Source organism: Harmonia axyridis, chromosome 2, assembly GCF_914767665.1.
Source record: "Harmonia axyridis chromosome 2, icHarAxyr1.1, whole genome shotgun sequence".
Classification (NCBI taxonomy): domain Eukaryota; kingdom Metazoa; phylum Arthropoda; class Insecta; order Coleoptera; family Coccinellidae; genus Harmonia; species Harmonia axyridis.
The window spans coordinates 61,290,891-61,311,660 of NC_059502.1; the positions used below are offsets into that span (position 1 = coordinate 61,290,891).

Here is a 20,770-nt window from a genome sequence, read left to right on the forward strand (position 1 = left end):
GGAAGAAGAAAATACTCCTGGCTGAGGAATATTTGTGATTGGACTGGTATGAACGAGTGCTCACTGGTTCAGATTTCTAAAGACAGAGACAGATTTGCTGAGATTGTGTCCAACCTTCATTGAGCGGAGAAGGTACCTTGAGAAGAAAATAGTGTCTTGAAGGAGGTTGTAAGAGCTATTACAAAATATTGAGGTATTTTTCATCATATTCTATTAACTGATCGAATGCTATTTCAAGATTTGTTGTTAGTTGATTCATGTCAGTTTCAGTGAATTAATTTCCTTTTGGAAGAGGAATTTTCAATCTGAGATTGAAAAACATTGGATGAATTGAAAAGAAGAGATGCTCGATGTGGTGTCAAGATATTACACATAATTGCCAAAGGCTATTTTCACCCATTAGCCTTCTATTATTTTTGGGTATGAAAACATAATTTAACTCACCATATTGTGCTGCTCTCGTTTCTTCTCTGTAAACCTGCGCATCCCTATCTTCGCCGTTCTTCAAAATAGATTTCTTCGGTGTCGTTTTATGCTCCACGTCGTTCATTATATCTTTCACGAACTTTTGCGTCTTCGACTTGAACTCCTGCGTCATACTGTCCATGTGGTGGGAAGCGATAGATGTCGCTTTGGACTTGAATTTGGGATCCGAAATGAAACCGTACTCTGGTGGAGAACCGGGCTGTATGTCGATCTTCTTCATCGAAGGTTCGTACGATCTACTTCTAGTTGTCAGCTGATTACTACTCGCCGAAGAGAATTTGTTGAACGAACTCTTAATCTCCCCATCTGTTGCGTCCGTAGGTTTGTAGGGATACTTGTCGAACTCCATCGGGGTTACAACACGCTCTTTCGGAGGTACGCTGGAGGAACGCGAAGCTGACGATGGAGGCCTCACAGGCCTATAATGGAGGTCCTCGGTATCACTGCCGCAAGGTGCCCATTTCGGTTTGATCTTCACATTCTCGACGTCACTCTCGTAATCACTCTCCCTGAAATCTCCAGGTACGAATTTCTTAGGAGTGGTGGGAGGTGGACCTCTAATTCTCTTCGTTTCCGAATAAGGCTCTATCTTAACCCCAGTTTGTTTTTCGCCAAACTTGATCACTTTGGTGCTTTGTTCCACGCTAACGGTACGGTGGCATCTCTCGCTGGACTCTTTGAAATGGACCTTGTTGGAGGTCTCTGTTTGGATGGCGTTGTGGTAAGGCATGCTTGTGGTCGATCGGTAGTATTGGACTGCTTGCGGAGAAGAGGCGTAGGCCATTTCAGGTGGTGTACCTGGCCTTAGTGGCACGTAACGTGTTATGTCCGTTGTTTGAGTGGCAGTTATGGGTTTGGGCTTGAATATTACCGATTTGCTTTCAGGCTTCGAGATCTCGACCGGCTTCTCGATCGGCTCGAATTTCGGACGTAGAGGTCCTACCGTCTTCAGCGGTTCTTCGAATTCCGTTGGAGGTGGTGGGGTCTTACCTACTTGCGAATGTCTACCGGAAGGCGTCAATACTGGTCTTACTGGCCTGAAGTTTGGTGTGTCTTCCGGACCGCCGGGTTTCCAAATTTTTGGTATGGGTTTGTCATAGTCGCTCTCGTAATCACTTTCCCTGAATTCGCCCTTGACGAATTTGGAAGGACTGGGTGGCGGTGCGCATTTTGTCGTTTTGGACCTCGATTGGTGTTGGACGCGGGAATGGTGCTCCATCTTTCGCTGGATCTCGTACGATTCATCTCGTTTTTCGGTCGATACGTTCGTTATTATGGGGGTGGCTGTCAGTTCCTGGAAATTATATTGGATTGATGATTTGTTTTCACATTCGAAAAGGGAATACAGGACGTCAATTGAGTAATCATTATAAGTTTGAATTTTGGGGGGAAAATGAGAATTGATCGATATATTGGACCGATTAGGATATTTAAGTAATAATAAATATAGATAGCTTATGACAACGAATTTTTATCATCATGATTAACTCTGACACAATCGAATTTGAGGAAGGAGTCATCAGTGATTTGGATTTTGAATGTTTGTTCGAGATCATTTCCGATTCAAAATTCGAAAACTAAAAACCTTGTAACTAAATGATTAATCTTCATGAGAAATGATGCTCACGTAACTGGGTATAAGATGTCATGTGGTTATTTTACAACTAATTTTTCAGTTTTTTCATTCGTAATGGATCACTAGGTATATTCAAGGTAAGCTGAAAATTTCAAGTCTCTAGTTTCTTCTCTCTGAATATTCAGAACAGACGAATGAAATTTGAAAGTCTTCATTAATAAATCGATTAATTCCATCTTCGGCTTAAAAAGCTATGCTTTAGCGGGTCTAAATTTATATGAGCCTTTCTTCTTGATATGACATTCTGAAAATAAGGACCTACTCAATTAACACCCTGTATATCTCATACAAGAATAAATATAAACACACTCAAACAAACAACATTTACAAATATAATCATCAATTCAGCTAAATACTCTTATTACTGTTATTGCATTCTGTTATTTTCAGAATATCCATGAAGCAAGCCATAGCACAGTTCTATAATATCAAATATTCTGCTAATGAGAGTGCCATTGTATGTTCTCGTCTTTCCCTCACTCAAGTTTCACTAAGAGCACATTTCATGAAATACACAGCTTTATTTTCATTCACATTGAGTGGAAAGTTTAATGAGACATTACCTATAATAATTTATTTTGAAATTTATACAGAAAGGATGATGATATTTAGGAATTCCTCTATGGCGTATTTTTTAGTGGAATTTTCGGTAACGGTATTACCTATATGTGGCGATAAATTATTAGTCTTCAGTGCTATGGTGGTTGCATACTTGACGATTCTGTAGGTTCAGATGCAAAAGTCCAAACATGTCGAATCACGAAAACGTGATGGCCAATTTTTGTCTTTAATGTGACGTACTGTCAAAAAGAACTCGTTCAAGACCGTTAATGAAACGCGATTGGTAGGTTTATTAAGTAAGTCATTCTTATGAAACCACTTGTCTTCAACAATACATAGTTTTGTGTTTCGTCGAAGCCAGATAGTTTCACATGAAATTAATCTAATGTGCGGAATCGAGGAGGACTTGCTCCATGTTACTTTACTTGCATTCGTGATCTTTAAAAACTTAATAAATTTTCGTTATAACGAATAATATGACACACATTTTAAAGCTTATCCGAATAAAGAACACGTTGAGGTTTATGGTGTAAAAATATTGAAAAAAATATTTAAGTCTAAAATGAAAATAAATCTCTAATTAGTGCTCAAATTGGCATTAGCAATCAACACAACGAATTTGTTAAAAGTAACACTCTCCAAGCTACAAACTGCAACTGACCTTCTTCACTGCAGCCGAATGGGGCAGTAGTTTTTTGGGATGAGAAATTTTAGGGACGATAGGAGTGCTGGAAACAGAAGTTTGAGAGCTCTGCATAAGATTTTCGGATTTATACTCGTAACGACTGAAATTCGATCCAACCTCGTGGGTTTCACTCTTGCTGGATTTCTGTTGGAAGAACGGTTCATCGGTGTCCGCCATATATCCGTCAATGACTGTACGACGTTTCGTTTTAGGAGAATCAAGTTTCTTCGCTGGAGCTTCAATGTACAACGGCGGAGTTCCAGGTTTTATGGGAGGAGAAGAAATGAAGATTTTTTCCTGAGGTTTTGTCTGATGTGTTTGTGTAGTTTGTTTCCGTATATTTTGAACTGTTCTTTTCTGATATTCCAAGGATACATCAGGACGTGGAGGACCATGGAATTGAGGCGGATGGTCGAATTTCGAAGGTGGTAAAGGTTCTGGCTCCGTCGACTTGGACCTCTTCATTTCTGTCAGCTTAGGAGGTCTCACTTTTCGATAAGAGGGCTCTTCGTTATCGCTAGCGCAAGGTTTCCATTTAGGGGGGATTTTTATGGACTCAAAGTCACTCTCATAATCGCTATCAGTGAATTTTCCCTTGATGAATTTCGAAGGAGTTGGAGGTGGTCCCCCTTTGGCTGGTTTGGATTTGGGAGGGTCTGGCTTGAAAGGAAATGATTCAAGATTCAACTGGATTCCTTTCGGTTCTATTTCTATCACTTTCTTCTTGAACGGTTTCGCAGGTACAGGTGGAGCCACTGGTTGTTCATTCTTAGGAGGCAAAGGTGGAGCTACAACTTTTGGAGGTGGTACTGGAGCAACAACTTTTGGAAATGGCGGTGGAGGAATGGTACGGACGCCACCTGGAGGTACTCTATCAGGCACATTCTCCAATTTCGTAACTAATTCTTGTTCGATGGTCTCGACATAAGACTGTCGCCTCGTTTTGGGAGGTTCAGCGTAATCTATAATTGGCGGAGGTCCTGGTTCTAAGAACACCTCATTGGTGATGTCTTGTACGGAAGGGGGCCTCATAGTTAAACTTTCCATAGTAGGGTATGGTTTGAATGTGCACGGTTGAGTTTTTATCGGTGTCCATTCTTTGGATACCAATGATGGTTTAAAGTTCTGTTCTTTCGAAATGTACTCACTTCTGGTTTCCATTTTTTCGTATTGCTCAGATTGGCTCATGAAATTTTCGATCTTCTTCTCGCATGGTTCTATACAATGTGAAACGTTAGCTACATAGTGAATACGAGGCGTCTCTACCGTAGATGCCTTCTCGGAGTATGAATAAGAACGTACATGGGCCGGTTTTTCCGATACGATATTTTCTGTTACTGATAAGGGTCGATCTAGTTCCCTTTTAGGTATCCACAATTTCTCCATTTCCAGCGCTTCCGGTCTTGGTGAAATCGCTCTGGTATATCTTTCATACTGGGAACTAGAAGAAAAATTTTCGGATATGTCTTGGGTAACGTTGACCCTTTCTTCATGGGATTGCGTTACCTTTTCAACAATTGGGTGGAAAAGAGTTTTGGAAGGTGGAGGTGGTTCTGGAATTATACAAGAAGGCAATTTGATAGGTTCCTCTTGTTTTTGGATCTCTATTTTCCTTATTTCTTTTTCTTCTCTTTTAGCTGTGATAGGTATCTTTTCGAATAGTTCTGTTGTTGGTGCTGATGGTTCACTGTAGAATATTGGAGCTGGCGGTTCTGGTTTCAGCTCAAATTCTTCAGTGATTTGATGAGTTGTCTTCAGCTGTTCAGATACAGATTGTGGAACTTCTGGTATAACTCTAATGGGAAATTCCCGCTTATCTTTGACCTGTTCGAATTTCTTATAGGTTTCAGCGCCTTCTATTTTGGGCACTTCTTTAGATTCTTCAATTTTTTTGACGAAATATTGCAAAGAGGATTCCTTCGTTATCGAGCTCGTTTGAATGCCCTCATCGACTTCTTCCGGTTTTTTGATAGTCGGGTCAGGTTCTGGTGGAGAGCCAACTATCTCAAAATCCATTTTCTTTTGCAGAAACTCGGTGGGAAGAGGCTTAGGATGTGGTATTTCTGGAGCCGAATATTCGAGTCGAGCCGTTGACACCTGTTGCGAAACTTTTTGTTCGGTAAAAGAAGAAATTTCTGATTTAGAAGTGAATGAAGATGAACTCTCAAACTCTGATGATCTGGATTGAGGAATGATTGTGGGTGGGGGTAAGGTTGGTTTTTCGATAGGTTTCGTTGTAGCTGGTGATGAAATCCTATCGGCAGCTGACGTCTATAATGATATATTGATCATGAAATAGTCTTAAATTCATTAAAGAAAAATAGTTGGAGTTTTTGACTTACCAGTGTTTCATGCTTGCGAACATCTTCGAAAACAACAGTTTTCACAACTTCCACCATAGTGTCCGGTGTTGGTTCGAAAACGGCAATGTCTGCTATGCTTTGTGCTTCTCCGCCAGAATTTAATGCTCTCACCATAAATCTTCCACTATGCTTGAGATCGGCTGAAATTCGAGTTCGAATTTTAGAAGGTTTTTGTAAAGATTCTCAAGAAACAACAAGTAATACAATTTTGTGAAATTGGATTTGTGTGTTTAATAGAGATCCGTTTTTTAAAGTTACTGCATACAAAATTGTTTTCATTTCAGTTAAGAATACGGGGTGTTCCAAAAATAGAGGAACAACGAAATTTTGGTGATAGAGGAGGTTATCAAAAACACGGAACAATCAGTTTCATTTTCCTAAGACCAATTGTTTCAGAATTTATCAAATTTCAATCAATTTTCGTTACTTTCCATGTATGGTCATTATTTAATTTACCATAATGAAATTGAGTTTTTATTTAGTTAATATCATAGTATTTTGTCAGTCGTTTGTCATTTTTTCAATTTTGGTTTTTTTTTCTCAAATGATTTCAAATTGATATTTATATTTATGTTTTTGGTGAAACCTATAAGCTACTTTATAACCACTGTTTATCGGTATTTAGGAAGCAAATTATGTTATGCCATCAGAACTTTCCATAATTTCAAATGCAATGAAAATTGAAAAAAAGAATTAAAATGATGTTCATAATTCTACATCGAAAAAAAAATGGAAAGAACCTATGTTTAGTGTTCTGAGGTCTGGGACTCAAAATCTTCAGATGAAATTTCCAATTAAAAAAATTGAATAGTAAATCGTCAGGACTAGGAAATCAAAAAACTTTCATCTCATATCCTGAAATATGATTATAAGATATATTTTGCAATAATTTTAAATTCAGGGAAAGGAATATCAAAAAGCTCCCTTCTAGTTTCCAATTAATGAAAATTAAAATGATGACATATTTTCACTTTTCATACCTTTTTCGATTATTAAAGTATAAGAATTTCCACAACTTTTCAGTCTGTAGTTCTCTTTCAAAGCTTGCTCCACTGGAATTGAATCCTTGAACCACGTTATCGATGGTTCAGGTGTACCAGTGACCTCAACTTCCATGATAATCCTGTCTCCTTTTTTTATAACTTGAGCCTGAAGTCTCCTACCAAAAACTGGAGGGAATATGGTTTCTGGAAGAAATAAATCCGTTTCTCAACAAATCAAGAATTAACAATTATTTGAAACTCACTTCTGACTACCAAATCTGCTGTGCTGATCGCTGTTCCAGCTTCATTCATTGCCGTGCAGGTATATCGTCCTGCGTCATTGGAATTGGTATCTTTTATTTCTAGAGAAGCCTTATTGAATTCCCATGTGGCCGAAATCTTATCGGAAAAGTTTATTTCCTTGCCATTTTTGGTCCAAGTGACCGTAGGTGTAGGCTGTCCATCTATGATTCCTTCTAAAACAACTGTTGTATTCTGATCCACGATTTTTCCGATGACCGGCGTCGTGAACTTTGGCGCTCTTGTTTTTCCAATAACTTTGAAGGAAGGTAGAATAGATTTCGGTTCAGATTGTGACTGAATATTGGAAAATGTGGAGGATGATTTCTCATGAATGATCGGCTGATTATTGTCCAACTGTAAATATTCTTCGACATTCTGTGATTCCGATATCTCTGGCTTTTCTTGGTTCAACTGCCTGAAGGTTTTTTCACTGTGAGAACTAAAACTATGTATTTTAGTTTGAGGTTGTGGTAAATCTATACCCGATGACATAACACTGCTGGACATTTTCGTAGAAGATTCAGTATGGACTTCCCTCTTGATCGAAAACGAAGAATCTGTGAAATGATCAACATTCATTTGATCCGGAAGTGTTATCGTCGACAGGGAATGGACGGTCAATCTTGCAGCGCAACTAGCTGTTCCCACTTCATTCTCAGCAACGCACGTGATGGATCCCTCAGTATCTCTAGTGATATTTGGTATGGATAAAACCTGCCAATCGCCTGATGTTGAAACCAAGAAGTTGTTACCGCTCAGTGGTTCTCCTCTGAACAGCCATTTCACTTTTGGTTTGGGCTTTCCTGTAACGATGCACTCGAACTTGGTCGCGCTGTTTTCAAACGCCGTTTTATCGTTGAACATTTCCGTGAATACTGGCGGTGTTTTCACTTCTTCGTACTTCACCGTTTCCGGAACTTTGGATGATTTGACTATCAACTGTGCAAAGCATTTGGCTTCACCGTGCTCGTTCACCGCTTTCACTGTGTAAACACCTTTGTCTTGCGGTTGCACTTGTTTGATTTCCAGTTTGATGTTGCCGTCTTCACCATGAGACACTTGCACGTTATCACTGAGTGTTATCGGTAGATTGTTCAACAGCCATTTTATTTCAGGTGTGGGCTGTCCGCTCACATTACCTTCAAACTTAACTTCGTCACCCTCAGACACCAGAATATCAGTCAGCAACGTGTTGAATTTGGGAGGATGGCCTACGGGTTTATCCATCTCAGTTTCAGAACCGGCAGTTGGCGCTGTTTCAGTTGGTTTGACGAATAAACAGCATCTACTGGAAGCTTCACCGGCTGAGTTCAATGCTACCACCCTGTAATCCCCAGCGTCTTCAGAAAACGCCTGTTGGATCACCAGGGAACATCTGTCTCCTTGGAAGAGTAGCTGGAAATCTGAAGACTCCTTGACGGGTCTGTTGTCGTGGTACCAAATGACTTCCGGCTCAGGCTGGCCAACTATTACACAATCTAACCTCACTCTGCTGCCTTCGGCGACCGTCACGTCGGTCAACGGCAACTGGATCGAGGGTTTCACGGGCTCCATGTCGCTGGCGATCTCCGAATCTGAGGTTTCATTGGGAAGGCGGCCTTTCACAGAAACGCTGCAAACGCTGGTAGCTTCTCCGGCCACGTTAGTCGCGGTCACTTGGTAGTTGCCGGCGTCTTTTGGGAATGCTTCGTAAATAACTAGTGTCGCCCTGTCACCTTCGCGTTGTAGCTGAAAAACGGAATTATATTTAGAGGAGCGTGGTGTTGAGTTGCAACGGCGGGAATTCAGATTGAAGCGGCCCGAGTTTTATTTCGATCGCGATATCTGCACTGAGTTATTAACAATTGAGCGTGTTACAATAAGCACGTTGCACCGTCGAATTTGTTCACCTCGAACTGGTGTAAAAAATACTTTTATGGGCCACTTGCCAAGATGTGATATAGGCCGAACATTGACTGTAATATGTGTTTATTTTTGTAGGAGAATCACAGGTTCGGTATTAATGTGTTTCCGGGAATATAACGAACGGTCAGAAGCGATGTGTCAGAAAGACGGTTATTTCCTATGAATAACATATGGAACTGAGTATTTGAACAGTTTGACTTTCGGAAAGAAAAATTGAAACAATTACAGATTGTGTTTTTTACGTAATTAACTTTTTATGTGGAAGAACTCCTCTTTCAATAACTATTATGAGAAACTATAAAACAGTACAAATTCCGAATTGAACCTATACCGTTTGGATTCTTGGAAAAATAAGGCTAACGGATAAATCTCAACGAGGTTTGTCTTCAATTTTCTCTTGAAACCTTTAGCCGATTTTAGCAATTTTTTAAATTATAGCTACATTTCTAGGTAACTGTTTATGGATGAATAAATGAAAAAATATGCTGTCCTCATCTACTCATTTTTTTATATATAATGGGGAGAACAAAAAAAAATAGAAGGTTTTATTTAGAACACGCTAGGGTTCTGTGAGTGAATCGTTGACAGAAGAGAATATTTAAGAACAGTAAAATGTTGCGTTTAACATTTCTTTTTTTTTAATTATTGTGAAGTCTTAATTTTGAGAAAAATACCAGCAATTCATATGCCACCTTTGTTGGATCAGAAATTAAAATTTTGATTCGCAAAACTGTTGAGAGGGGTTGATACCACGTGGCATTTTCGTGATCTGTCAAAGTTTAACTACTCCTCTTTCCTCAGCGTTTACAAATTCCACCACTTTTCAGGATGAGTGGAGCAATTTCAAACGTTCCTCTGATTTACCGTCCTTCTCTACCACATGTGAGAACTAAAATACGTTTTTACATCTTTATTTTCAATTTTAGAATGATCGTTTTTCAGCCTTCGACAAGACTTTTTGTATAATATTTTTATGTGAAAATTCATAAAAACATAAATGTTTGTTCGGGAATTTATATCATGCATTTATTTATTCTTCAATAAAAATAGCATATATTTCTTTTTTTCATTCCAAAAAAAAAAAATAGATAAGACTTTCCGCAATGACGAACTATTTAAAATGGATAATAGTGAAAACTTCATATTGATAGATAGTCTCCAGCGTAAAATAAATGTACTAATTTTTGAATTGATCGAACGAAAGTGTACATAAATTCCATAAAAACGTTAATTGCATTGTTGAATTCAGTTACAATTTTTCAACCAATGAGCAGAAACATTGGTACAACATTAATATCCTCAGTCTCAAACTTTTGCCAAACATCATGAATGGAGCACGTCTGGTCGATTCAACAGAGGCCTTGACTTTTTATTTGGTTGTTCTTTGTTGATTCCTCGCCGATACCTTAGAAGGTTCAAACTTCTGACATTCTTTCAGTGCTTTCATTGAATATTTGTACTTTTTCATCATCCTAAATCGATTATCATATCGATTGGATCCTACTTTTGCGCATCAAACAATTCTGGTAATCAATAGCGAACACGAAATCAAAAATTCATTCAAATCTATTACCTTGAGTTCACGTGTTTCTTTTAAAGGAAATCCATTCTGGTACCAAACAATTTCTGGGGTTGGAAGACCTGTTACTTCACAATCCAATTTGATTTTCTGTCCAGCCCTAGCCATTACATTAGAAAGTGGCACCAGTATTGATGGAGGTTGTGTAGGAATCATAGCTGAAATAAGAGATGACTATCAAAATGAAGAAAATTTGGAATTTCAGTCAGCTTGTATACGATAACTCTGCTCCATTATTAGTTTTTTTATGGAGAATTGTTCGAGCTGAGCTAAAACTATTTACTTGTAGAAAAAATACTCACGAGTCACAATAAGATTTGCGGTTGACTGGGCAGTTCCAAGCTGATTCGATGCTTTACAAGTGTATTCCGCTTTATCTTTCAATTCGACCCTTTCGATTCTTAAGATAGCATCCCCATTATTATAAGTTATTTGATATCCTGGGGCATAGTCGACACAATCTTGATTCTTGTACCATTGGACATTAGGCAGGGGATTTCCTTCCACTTTGCAATGAAACTCGAAGGAAGTTCCCTCTTTGATGGAAGCTGGTTCTAATAGCCTCACGAAAGAAGGTGGAAGGAGTTGGTCTTGTGGCTCTGTCTCTTTCACTGATAAAAACGCACTCGTCTCCGCAATACCACCTGGGTTGGTAGCTTTGCAAGTATATCTAGCTGAATCATCGCTGAAAGTTTCCTCTATTGTCAGTTTACAAACTCCCTGGTCATAGCTAGTTTGGTAATCTGGATTATTTTGGATCGGTACCCCAGCTTTATACCAGGTAATGGTTGGTGTTGGATTGCCCCAGACCTGGCAGATGAAGGAGAATTTGGATCCTTCTTGAATAACAGCATCAGCTAATGGTGTAATGAATCTTGGTACTTCCATCACTTCTACCAAATTTTCAGAGGATTGAACTTCTTGAATAATTTGGGTTCTGAATTCAACTTCTCGTTTTTGGATTGAAGCATTTTGTTTCAACAAATTCATACTTCTTTCTACGGCAAACCTTTCATTTTCTGCCTCCAAAGCTGCCCTCTTTTGCTTTTCCAACTCGATTCTCCCCGATTCTTCTTCTAATAACTTCTTTTTCGCTTCCTCTTCTAATGCCCTTCTCCTAGCTTCTTCTTCAAAGGCCTTTCTCCTCGCTTCTTCTTCCAAAGCCTTTCTCCTCGCTTCTTCCTCCAATGCTCTTCTCCTCGCTTCTTCTTCCAATGCTTTTCTCCTTGCTTCTTCTTCCAAAGCCCTTCTCCTCGCTTCTTCTTCCAAGGCCTTTCTTCTCTCTTCTTCTTCCAAGGCCTTTCTCCTCGCTTCTTCTTCCAAGGCCTTTTTCCTCGCTTCTTCTTCCAAGGCCTTTCTCCTAGCTTCTTCTTCCAATGCCTTTCTCCTTGCTTCTTCTTCCAAAGCCCTTCTCCTCGCTTCTTCTTCCAAGGCTTTTCTCCTTGCTTCTTCTTCTTCTAATGCTTTTCTTCGGGCCTCTTCCAATGCAATCCTTTGTCTTTCAGCGGCAATTCTAGCTTCTTCAAGTGCCAAAGCTTTGGCTCTTGCAGCGGCTTCTTCTTGTTCTTTTTGCAGACGAATTTTCTCTTGTTCGGCTCTAACTAAATTCCTGCTGAGTGTATCTAGTTCTTCTCGGATGATACTGAAAGATTTGATCATTTCTCTGCTTTCATCAACAACGTGGTTTAGTTGAGTGGGCAGCTGATCTCCATATATTTCTTCTGCTAATTCAGTAATCTTCCTAATTCTTTCATTTTGTTTATCTTCGCCTGGCCTTAGGAATGTCGATATTTCTCTGAGTAGCTCCTCAGCTTCTTCTGGTCGTTTAACTAGTGTTGACCTTCGGGCTATAGATACCAGTAATCTGTTGCCTTCCTTGAACCACTGATCAGCCTGAGAATAATAATATAAAGTTGAAAAGATTGAATTAAAAAAATTATCGTTTTGCGCTCACCTCTTGAATCAACTGGAAGTATTGAATACTCAAATCTATCGAACGGCGGATTTGCAGAATTTGTGTTTGGAAATTATTCCACCTATTTTGTAGCTCCTTTATATGTTTCTCAATAAGTGGCGAATGACTATGATTTTCTGACATCAATCTTTCCCCATAGGCTATGAATTCGCGTATCTTCTTGTCTAAATCTTGAATTGTTCTTTCGAAATTGGCATACGCCAAAGATGAAGATCTGGCTTCATCCAAAGATTTGCCATATCTATTCTTAAGTTCTTGATTTTGCTGTTCTAGATTGCTTATACTCCTGTTTATACTATTAAGGTCCTCATCGAATTGACAGAATGTGTACTGCCTGTCGAATATTTCACGAATGCGTTGATTCTGCAACTCCCATGATGTTCTATTCAATTCTAGTGTGCGTCTGAGTTTATCGATATCATGGCTTGCTGCGCTAGGTGGTTCCTTGAAAAAATTATCAACAATGAGTTATGAATTTATGAGTAGAGAATTGTAGTTTCTCTTATTATCTATGTTCTCTTTTTATTCCTCATAATTTATGAAATATTATATTTTATGATTTGAATTTAATGAGTAATCATTTGACTAATGATTATTCAGCTAAATTTAATTCAAAATGAATTTTTGTGATTAATCAGGTGTGTGCAATACAGAACTATTGCATTTTGTAAATAACTGGAATGTTTATTTTGATGAAGTGATAAAAGTATAGTGATATTTCTACAATTTCAAATATACGGGTACCAATAGGTTTTGCGAATGCATCATACCTATTAGGATAGCATTACCTGTTTTAAAATTTTTCTCGTCATCTCATCACATCTATCCAAAAGGCGCTTCAATTTCTGGTTGATCATTTGGACAGATGCTTCGTGTTCAGCCATCAGGAATTTGATTTTATTGAAATCCGTTATCTCTATGGTATTTGCTGTCTGATCATTTACCTTTTGGATATCCTTTTGGAAATCGTGGATACTACTGAAATAAGTTACCAGATCGTGTAGCAATACCTGGTAATCAGTCGTTATATCCATCAATTTTGAGTTCAATTCACTCAACCTATTCTTTACATTCAAAGCTCTTTCATCTGTAGTTTTAGTCTTAATTATCAGTGTTTCTGCAGCACTGATTTTTTGTTCAACTTCATTTTGAGCTCGACGTATATCAGGAAGAATGGTTTCCAATTTGTTGCTGATGTACGAAGCTATGTCTTTGGCATTGTCTGAGCTTGTCGTTATGATCGGGTACAGTTGTGCCTCGAGTTTTGTCACCCAGTTTATAGTCTGAAAAAATATAGATATAAAAGGTTAACAGGTTGATACTTCAAAATTTATTAGCCGATGCAGCAGCAACCCTTCGTGTTATTTTTAGGATAATTCTAAATTTATCACGGAGAGCAAAACGATATATAGGACAGGACGGAGTTTGTAGAATATCGACTGAATTCCAGAGATTACGATTTGAGTGCCTCAGTACAGAGTCGGGTCGTGACAAGGAAGATTTTAATGAAGAAAATGTTAAACATGTTTATTCATTGTTTCGATGTCTGGGACATCTAAGAAGTCTAGAATCTTCCGAACTTATTCAAGAAATGTTCAGAATTTGAAGATAACGTAGAGATGACAGTTCCAATATTTGTACGTATGTAATGAATAAGAAATATTTTGTAATATAAAAGAATCATTTGAAAAATTCAAAGAAAATTTATTATTTTTAAAATTAGGCAAAACGCAATTTTGTAATCGATATTTATTTATATAAATCGTCAGATTTGTTAGCAATAAAATCTATTGAAAATTGAAATTGCTAATTCCATTTTATTACTGAATCCACATTTGCTCACAATTCTTCAGTATACCCAATAAATCTGCTTTTAAGTTCTACAAAAAATTCTGAGACTGACAATTCGAAGTCAATAGTCAATACAAACCCTAAAACACTACAACTGTGTTTTAGGTAAAAACGCAATTGTTATAATCATCCAATAGATCAAATGGAGCAAATATGTTCGCATATAACTAGATTATGCATTTTTTAACAACTAATAATTATCCCTGTGCAAACCATTGTACAGGGTGGGCAAATAAACGAGGTAAGCGGCTATATCTCAGGATCCACTCATCGTAGAGACTTGCGGTAAAAAATTTTACCACTAAAGTAAACAAAAGAAAACACTGGAAATTGTTTTGAAGTTCATACCTCCACCGCTAGGGGGCGTAATAGCTATCGTCGAGTAGAAAAATGCATTTTATTTTATTATTATATTTTAATTGAGTCTTCAAGTTCTAACAGAAACAGAAATCCCATCAAATTTGTATAAAAAAACCAAAAGGTCGCAAAGCGATAGCATCAGGCGTTCTGGATTTATGGCCGAAAGAAGACACAATTTAGTTTTTTAGTGCATCAGTAGAAGAATATCTTTTTTCGTCCATAACTACAGAACTCCTGAAGCTATCGCAAATTCAATGAAATGTTTGTTTCTGTTAAGAAAATCCTATCATTACATTTGAAATTTCAGAGAAAAATGAACAAAACAATGAACTTCTGACTTAGCGCTCCCTATCGGAAGCAGCTCTCAAATTCATCATAAGTATATTTTTTCCTTAATCAACAAGATGTTGTCTCTCAAATAAGATCTAATTTGCTCAAAAATGTTGAGCCAACCTGAAGTTACAGACATTTCAATCAGTCAGATTTCTATCTTTCCCCCACCCTTATTTGATGTCGCAAAATCGAAAGTGACAATTCAAACAGATAGAGAATTTTCCAAGGTTCACAGTGATGATATTTTTTTTCCAACTTAATATGAAAATTTTTCGAATAAAATGCATTTTTCTACTCGACGATAGCTATTACGCCTCCTAGCGGTGGAGGTATGAACTTCAAAACAATTTTCAGTGTTTTCCTTTGTTTACTTTAGTGGTAAAATTTTTTACCGCAAGTCTCTACGATGAGTGGTTCCTGAGATATAGCCGCTTTCCTCGCTTATTTGCCCACCCTGTACATATTATGTGAACCTGATTTCCTAGAGTTTTTGATATAAACTACTTTTTGTGGGGCTATGTAAAATCATTGGTCTATGCGGATAAGCCACAAACTCTCGACCATTTGGAAGATAACATTCGCCGTGTTATTGCCGATATACGGCCACAAATGTTGGAAAAAGTAATTGAAAATTGGACGTCCAGATTGGACTACATCCGAGCCAGCCGTGGCGGTCATATGCCAGAAATCAAATTTAAAATGTAATGCCACAAGATTATCTTGCGGATTAATAAAATTCATGTCAATCGAATATACCATCGTTGTTTTATTGCAATTTAAAGTTCTATAGCTCTAAAAAAAAACACCCTTTACAGAGCCATTCATTCGAAACAACATTTAGAAAGGGATATTTATTCTCTCCAACGGATTTATATTTTTGCCTCATATTAATTCAACTAGATTGTTATTGTAAAAAATTCGGTAATATCAGATATGTCGTCGATCTCTGTATTAGACTTTTTCCTCCCTTTCCGATGTTACGTGCTGTTGATTAAATATATCGAGAGAAGGGCTTCAATTGATTACTTGCTATAAACTTGGATTCAATGAAGAATGAACGGTTTTAATCCAATAAATATTGCAAGCTGATAGGAGTTCTTAAATATTCGAACAATGAATTGGTGAGATACACAGCTCATGCGATATTCCATTATATTAATTTGTCATTCGAAGGTATATACCCAACGTCAATGCAGTACTAAATTATTTTGTTCCATTCCATTGTTATTTTCAGAAGTTTTCAATATCGTTGACGAAAACGATCGAACCAGTTGATAATGTGAAAAATCTAAATCGTGTGCGTCGCTCAAAAAAAAAGATTACTTTCCATTGTGTTTTTTATAGGAAAACTTTAATACCAGAATGTTATTTTACAAGACTATTTCATGAGACATAATTATTTGTTTTCAAAGGTAAGTATTCGGTGACAATAGCTGTCAAGTTTTGAGGCGGGTTAAGATGTCTAAAAACCAGGTGTATGGACTGATTAGCTTTTGTTTTGCCAATTTTGATAATATTAGTTAAGCTTCGTTAAGTCAACTGTAGGTAGCGCTATCAACAAATTAAGATTCTTGTTATTCATTATTTATGAGTTTTGTGCCATTATGTACCTATAAACCTATATATGTATATCTTTCATTATAGTTATGATATATGGAAGTAATTGTTATAATTGAAATACCAATAAACTCTCTCTCCATTTCAAATATTTGAATTCATTCCAGTAAACGTTTCGTGTTTTGTTTCACGACTTTGCACGATCATACTCGGTTACACATCGCTTTTGATTGGTCAGTATCGGGTTTTAATTAATGTATCCAATCAAAATCAACGGAAAAAGATCGAAATGACAAGTATGACATTGTGGCGCCGCCACGAACTAAAACTAATATTTTCAATTTGGTCGAATGTCATTGCATTAAAAATTTGAGGAGTGCATACACCATGGTTTTAGACATCTTAAGGCGGGTAAACTCGAAAAAACTTTTGACAGGTGCTGTCATACAATTTTTCCAACTAGAAACCATTTGTTATTCAAAATTGACCGTTTGTGATTGGTAGAAATTAAGACGAGGGAAATAGTTGTTTAAAAAGAATTTTTGCTCCTGATTCGCGCACTACAGCGGAAAACTGGGTTATTGGCTCCAAAATAAAACTTACTCTCGTGCTCTCCATTATGGTCTCTTCCAGCTTCGTCAACAATTCCCGTTTTTCGGTAACATCAGCCTGGATGGTTTGCCAGGTTCGTGTCACTTGGAGTTGCCTTCCAGAAAGAGTATCCAGCACAGCCTCGACACAAGCACATGCACGATTCGTATCTAGATGTGGTTCGGATACCTGCAAAGATAAATTTAGTTCTTCATCATGCTCGAAGCGAACAACGTTCAAAGAGACCGTCAGTGCTGAGGAATTGGTTTATTTTCAGTTGCGAAATTTTACAACTAGTTCTTTGGCAAGGGAACAACTATAAGATTATCAGTTATTCCTGATTTTATGGGTTTATATTCGGATTCGTGTGAATGCTACTCTAACAGACCAGGAAGACTCTAAAGTATTATTGAATTCGGAGTTTGTGTTGATCTTATCACGCCAGAACATAACATTTTTCACGTCTCCCCTTAAAATCTGAAAACTCAATCGGACCAGTGACCAGAGAAAAATAAATTCAGCATCAAGATTGACAATCACCATAAATTAAATTACAGGGATTCACCTGGACGTAAACATTACAAATATTATGTGGAAATATTCATTTCAAAACGTGAGTAGAAGGGCAAATTGTTCTTTGAACCAAATTGATTTGTAAAAGATCAATCAATGAAGAAGTAAAATTTTTGATTCTTCAGTTTTCTGAAAAAAAACTTCACAGAGTCAGGGAAGTATCTATTTCTTTACAATTTCTTCAATGAATCAATGGGATTTTAAAATATTACAGCCATCACTTCGTTTCAGATCCCAAAATGCAAGCTCACAAATTATATTCTTGAAGAGACTGAATCGTAATGAAAATCAAATTTCGGAATTGAAATATAATCAACCAAAAAATAGACGGTTTGGAAATAAATATTTATTATCGACATAATTATTTAATTTCATTTGAATAAATGCAAGTATGTTGAAAGTTCAATTGAACTTTTGAATTGAATCGAACAATGAAATCACCCTATCTAATAAGCTGAGTAAGAATTTTCAATTCTTTATCGTTTTTTAGAATAACCGAACAAAATTCGCAAGATCCATAAAATTTTGTTCCCACTGCTTGTCGTTTCTGGAAATGCAGTGCGGTCATTACGGTTATAAAGGTTAGACATAAATTGCATTCATTTGAAGATATCGAACCAAATAAGGACTGAGAAGTGATTAAAATTATACTCAGAATGTTGATCAAGAAAAATGTCAGGTTTATTGATAACTCCAAGTATCAATATGTAGCGTGGAATTTCTGTGACCTAATATCTTGAATTATATTTTCATTCTGATGATATTATGTAACTTAGTAAGAATTTGGGTTGAATCATAAGCAATTTCATAGAAATTTTAAGCGCGCGTTCAACATTCTTAATGATTTTTTATCAGCAAAGGACAAGAAAGATGCCTTGCAGATTGGTATCGGATAGTACTGGTAGTAGCCCAGAGCAATCATATTGTAGATATAAATAACATTTTTGCAGGATATTTTTAATAAACATTTCGAAATTTTTCGGAAGCACCGACTATGATAGTTTATTAAAAATTTGTATTGGCATTTTGAGACTTAATCTACAATTAGCAACCAACCATAGTCTGGTAATTGTGGAAGCTACCATAATTCCTATATCAACCTACATTCTCATACGTAAGAAGTAAACCTTCCATAATATAAAGTCAAAATAGGTAATATTAGACATGAAAACATGTTTGCAGTCATCGCAATAATTGGAAGTAGTCAAAATTCTAACTGCCTTTATAATACAGAAATTCGTGCTTGAGGTGAAGTATTTATCCATCCAAGGATGCCTAATCTCAGTAGATATTTACTCATGGAGAGAATATGCCATTCTGAAATAAAGCAAATGGATATTTCTACACAACTTTGAGCCAAGCTGACGGACATGAACGTCTCAAGGCATTAATGTCTGGACAAGAAATTCTGTTTTATTTAAGTGAATACATGTTTGACAGTTTTCTGATCTTTAACAACAACTTGTTTGAAGTGCACCACTGGAAAACTCCTGACTTCAAATCAACTGCCTCATCAATAACACCAACAAGATCACTGAACACAACCGATAAAATTGGACGTCAGCAAAAAAAGTAGTTTTATATTCACACTAGGACAAACCAGTAATGAATATAAGGAATAAAATCGTTTCTAAAGTCGACTCTTGAGAGTCGACTCCTTCCAGTATTGACCAGTTGCTATTTTCAAAAACCGTTTGATTTCTCCAAGAAGTGATGAATAAAGGAAACACCAATGATTTGTAATTTGAAGTAGATATGTGGGCGAAGTAGATCCTGTGGACAAGGTAGATTTGTAGACAAGGTAGATCTGTTGAGAAGGTAGATCTATGGACAAGCATGTAATATACACGTTTTTGTGAAAAATTACATGTTTACGATTTTTGTTTTTCATAATATGCTGCTGTTCCAAAAGAATTGAAAAACATCAGAACACTCATTAAGAAGAAAACAAGATTGAAAAATTGGGTAATAGACAAGGGCAGAAGATATTTCAATTCCATAATAAATCCCCAGTAGCGCTCACCATTTTTCGCTGATTTTTGCTAGAAGGGAATTGAATGAGTTACTTACCAAATGCAACCTTCCTCCATATATCTGTGATCATTGATTACTGTGCTATTGAATTTTTGTTGATTTTTATATTTTATTGAAATATGTTAAAAGAAATTGATATTGATTTGTGAATTTATTTGAATACTGGCTACTGTATTATATTTTGATTATTTAGAAGTCACGTACAGGCTCACGCCTCTGTGATTATATGTTTATTCCCTGTAGCTTACAGAATAAACCATTTTATTATTATTATTATTCATATTATAACGTGAAGTGAAATAAAAAACACTTAATATGAAGAATATACATTAAATTGATTTTTTACCTTCTTTGCATCGCTTATGAATGTGAGTCCAGTATTCTTGGCTGACTGATATAGTGGTTCCAAAGTTTCCCATTTGATCTCCAAATTCTTCAGTGTATCGTCGTCGATATCTTCTCCTTTCGATCTCAATTCTGCTTCAAGTCTATCGACCTCTTCATTCAGTATGCCAGCTTCAGTGTGAAATTTCACATAGATCCTGCCCAAATCAAGACGATTCTTTAGGATATTTTTGAGGTTGGTCCAGCGCTCGTGTAGTTCTTCTACTTTACCATCGACGTCTTTACGTCTGTCATCGTCCAGATATTGGACGATAGGAGGAAGCGTGAGTAGGAGGCTGTTGATTTCATTGCCCTTATCCTACGAAAGAAATATACAGGGTTTCAATTCAAAATTCAGTATTTAGATAAGTATTTTAATAATTATTGCCGACAATTCATGAAAAACATACATTTCTTGATCGTTCCATTTATCTTTGGTAGGATCCTACTAATATATCAACATATCAGTCTATAATAGATTAGTAGGATCCATAGAGTAATAAACATAGATAGAGAAAGAACACGCAATTTTTACATGTCCCCAGCATGGTTAGATTACATTTTCGGATTGTGATATACACTGCGCAAAAAAAATTAACGCACATTATGGA

General features: G+C 36.9%; 2 protein-coding genes across 2 annotated transcripts in view; one reads left to right on the forward strand and one right to left on the reverse strand.

Annotated features, from left to right (window-relative positions):
• The window catches only part of LOC123673557 (titin), a 207,111-nt gene that overhangs the window by 121,528 nt on the left and 64,813 nt on the right, over positions 1 to 20,770 (reverse strand). Inside the window, exons 9-18 of the mRNA XM_045608126.1 lie at positions 20,122 to 20,478; positions 17,181 to 17,357; positions 13,265 to 13,759; positions 12,456 to 12,920; positions 10,804 to 12,394; positions 10,496 to 10,659; positions 6,978 to 8,745; positions 6,712 to 6,918; positions 5,711 to 5,871; positions 445 to 1,780 (exon numbers count right to left, since the gene is read on the reverse strand). Of these exons, the coding sequence (XP_045464082.1) occupies positions 445 to 1,780; positions 5,711 to 5,871; positions 6,712 to 6,918; positions 6,978 to 8,745; positions 10,496 to 10,659; positions 10,804 to 12,394; positions 12,456 to 12,920; positions 13,265 to 13,759; positions 17,181 to 17,357; positions 20,122 to 20,478 (6,721 nt within the window). The remainder of the gene's footprint in view (positions 1 to 444; positions 1,781 to 5,710; positions 5,872 to 6,711; positions 6,919 to 6,977; positions 8,746 to 10,495; positions 10,660 to 10,803; positions 12,395 to 12,455; positions 12,921 to 13,264; positions 13,760 to 17,180; positions 17,358 to 20,121; positions 20,479 to 20,770) is intronic.
• LOC123673558 (adult-specific cuticular protein ACP-22-like) overlaps positions 14,081 to 20,770 on the forward strand; it is a 47,161-nt gene continuing 40,471 nt past the window's right edge. Inside the window, exon 1 of the mRNA XM_045608128.1 lies at positions 14,081 to 14,113. Within this exon, the coding sequence (XP_045464084.1) occupies positions 14,096 to 14,113 (18 nt within the window). The 5' untranslated portion in view covers positions 14,081 to 14,095. The remainder of the gene's footprint in view (positions 14,114 to 20,770) is intronic.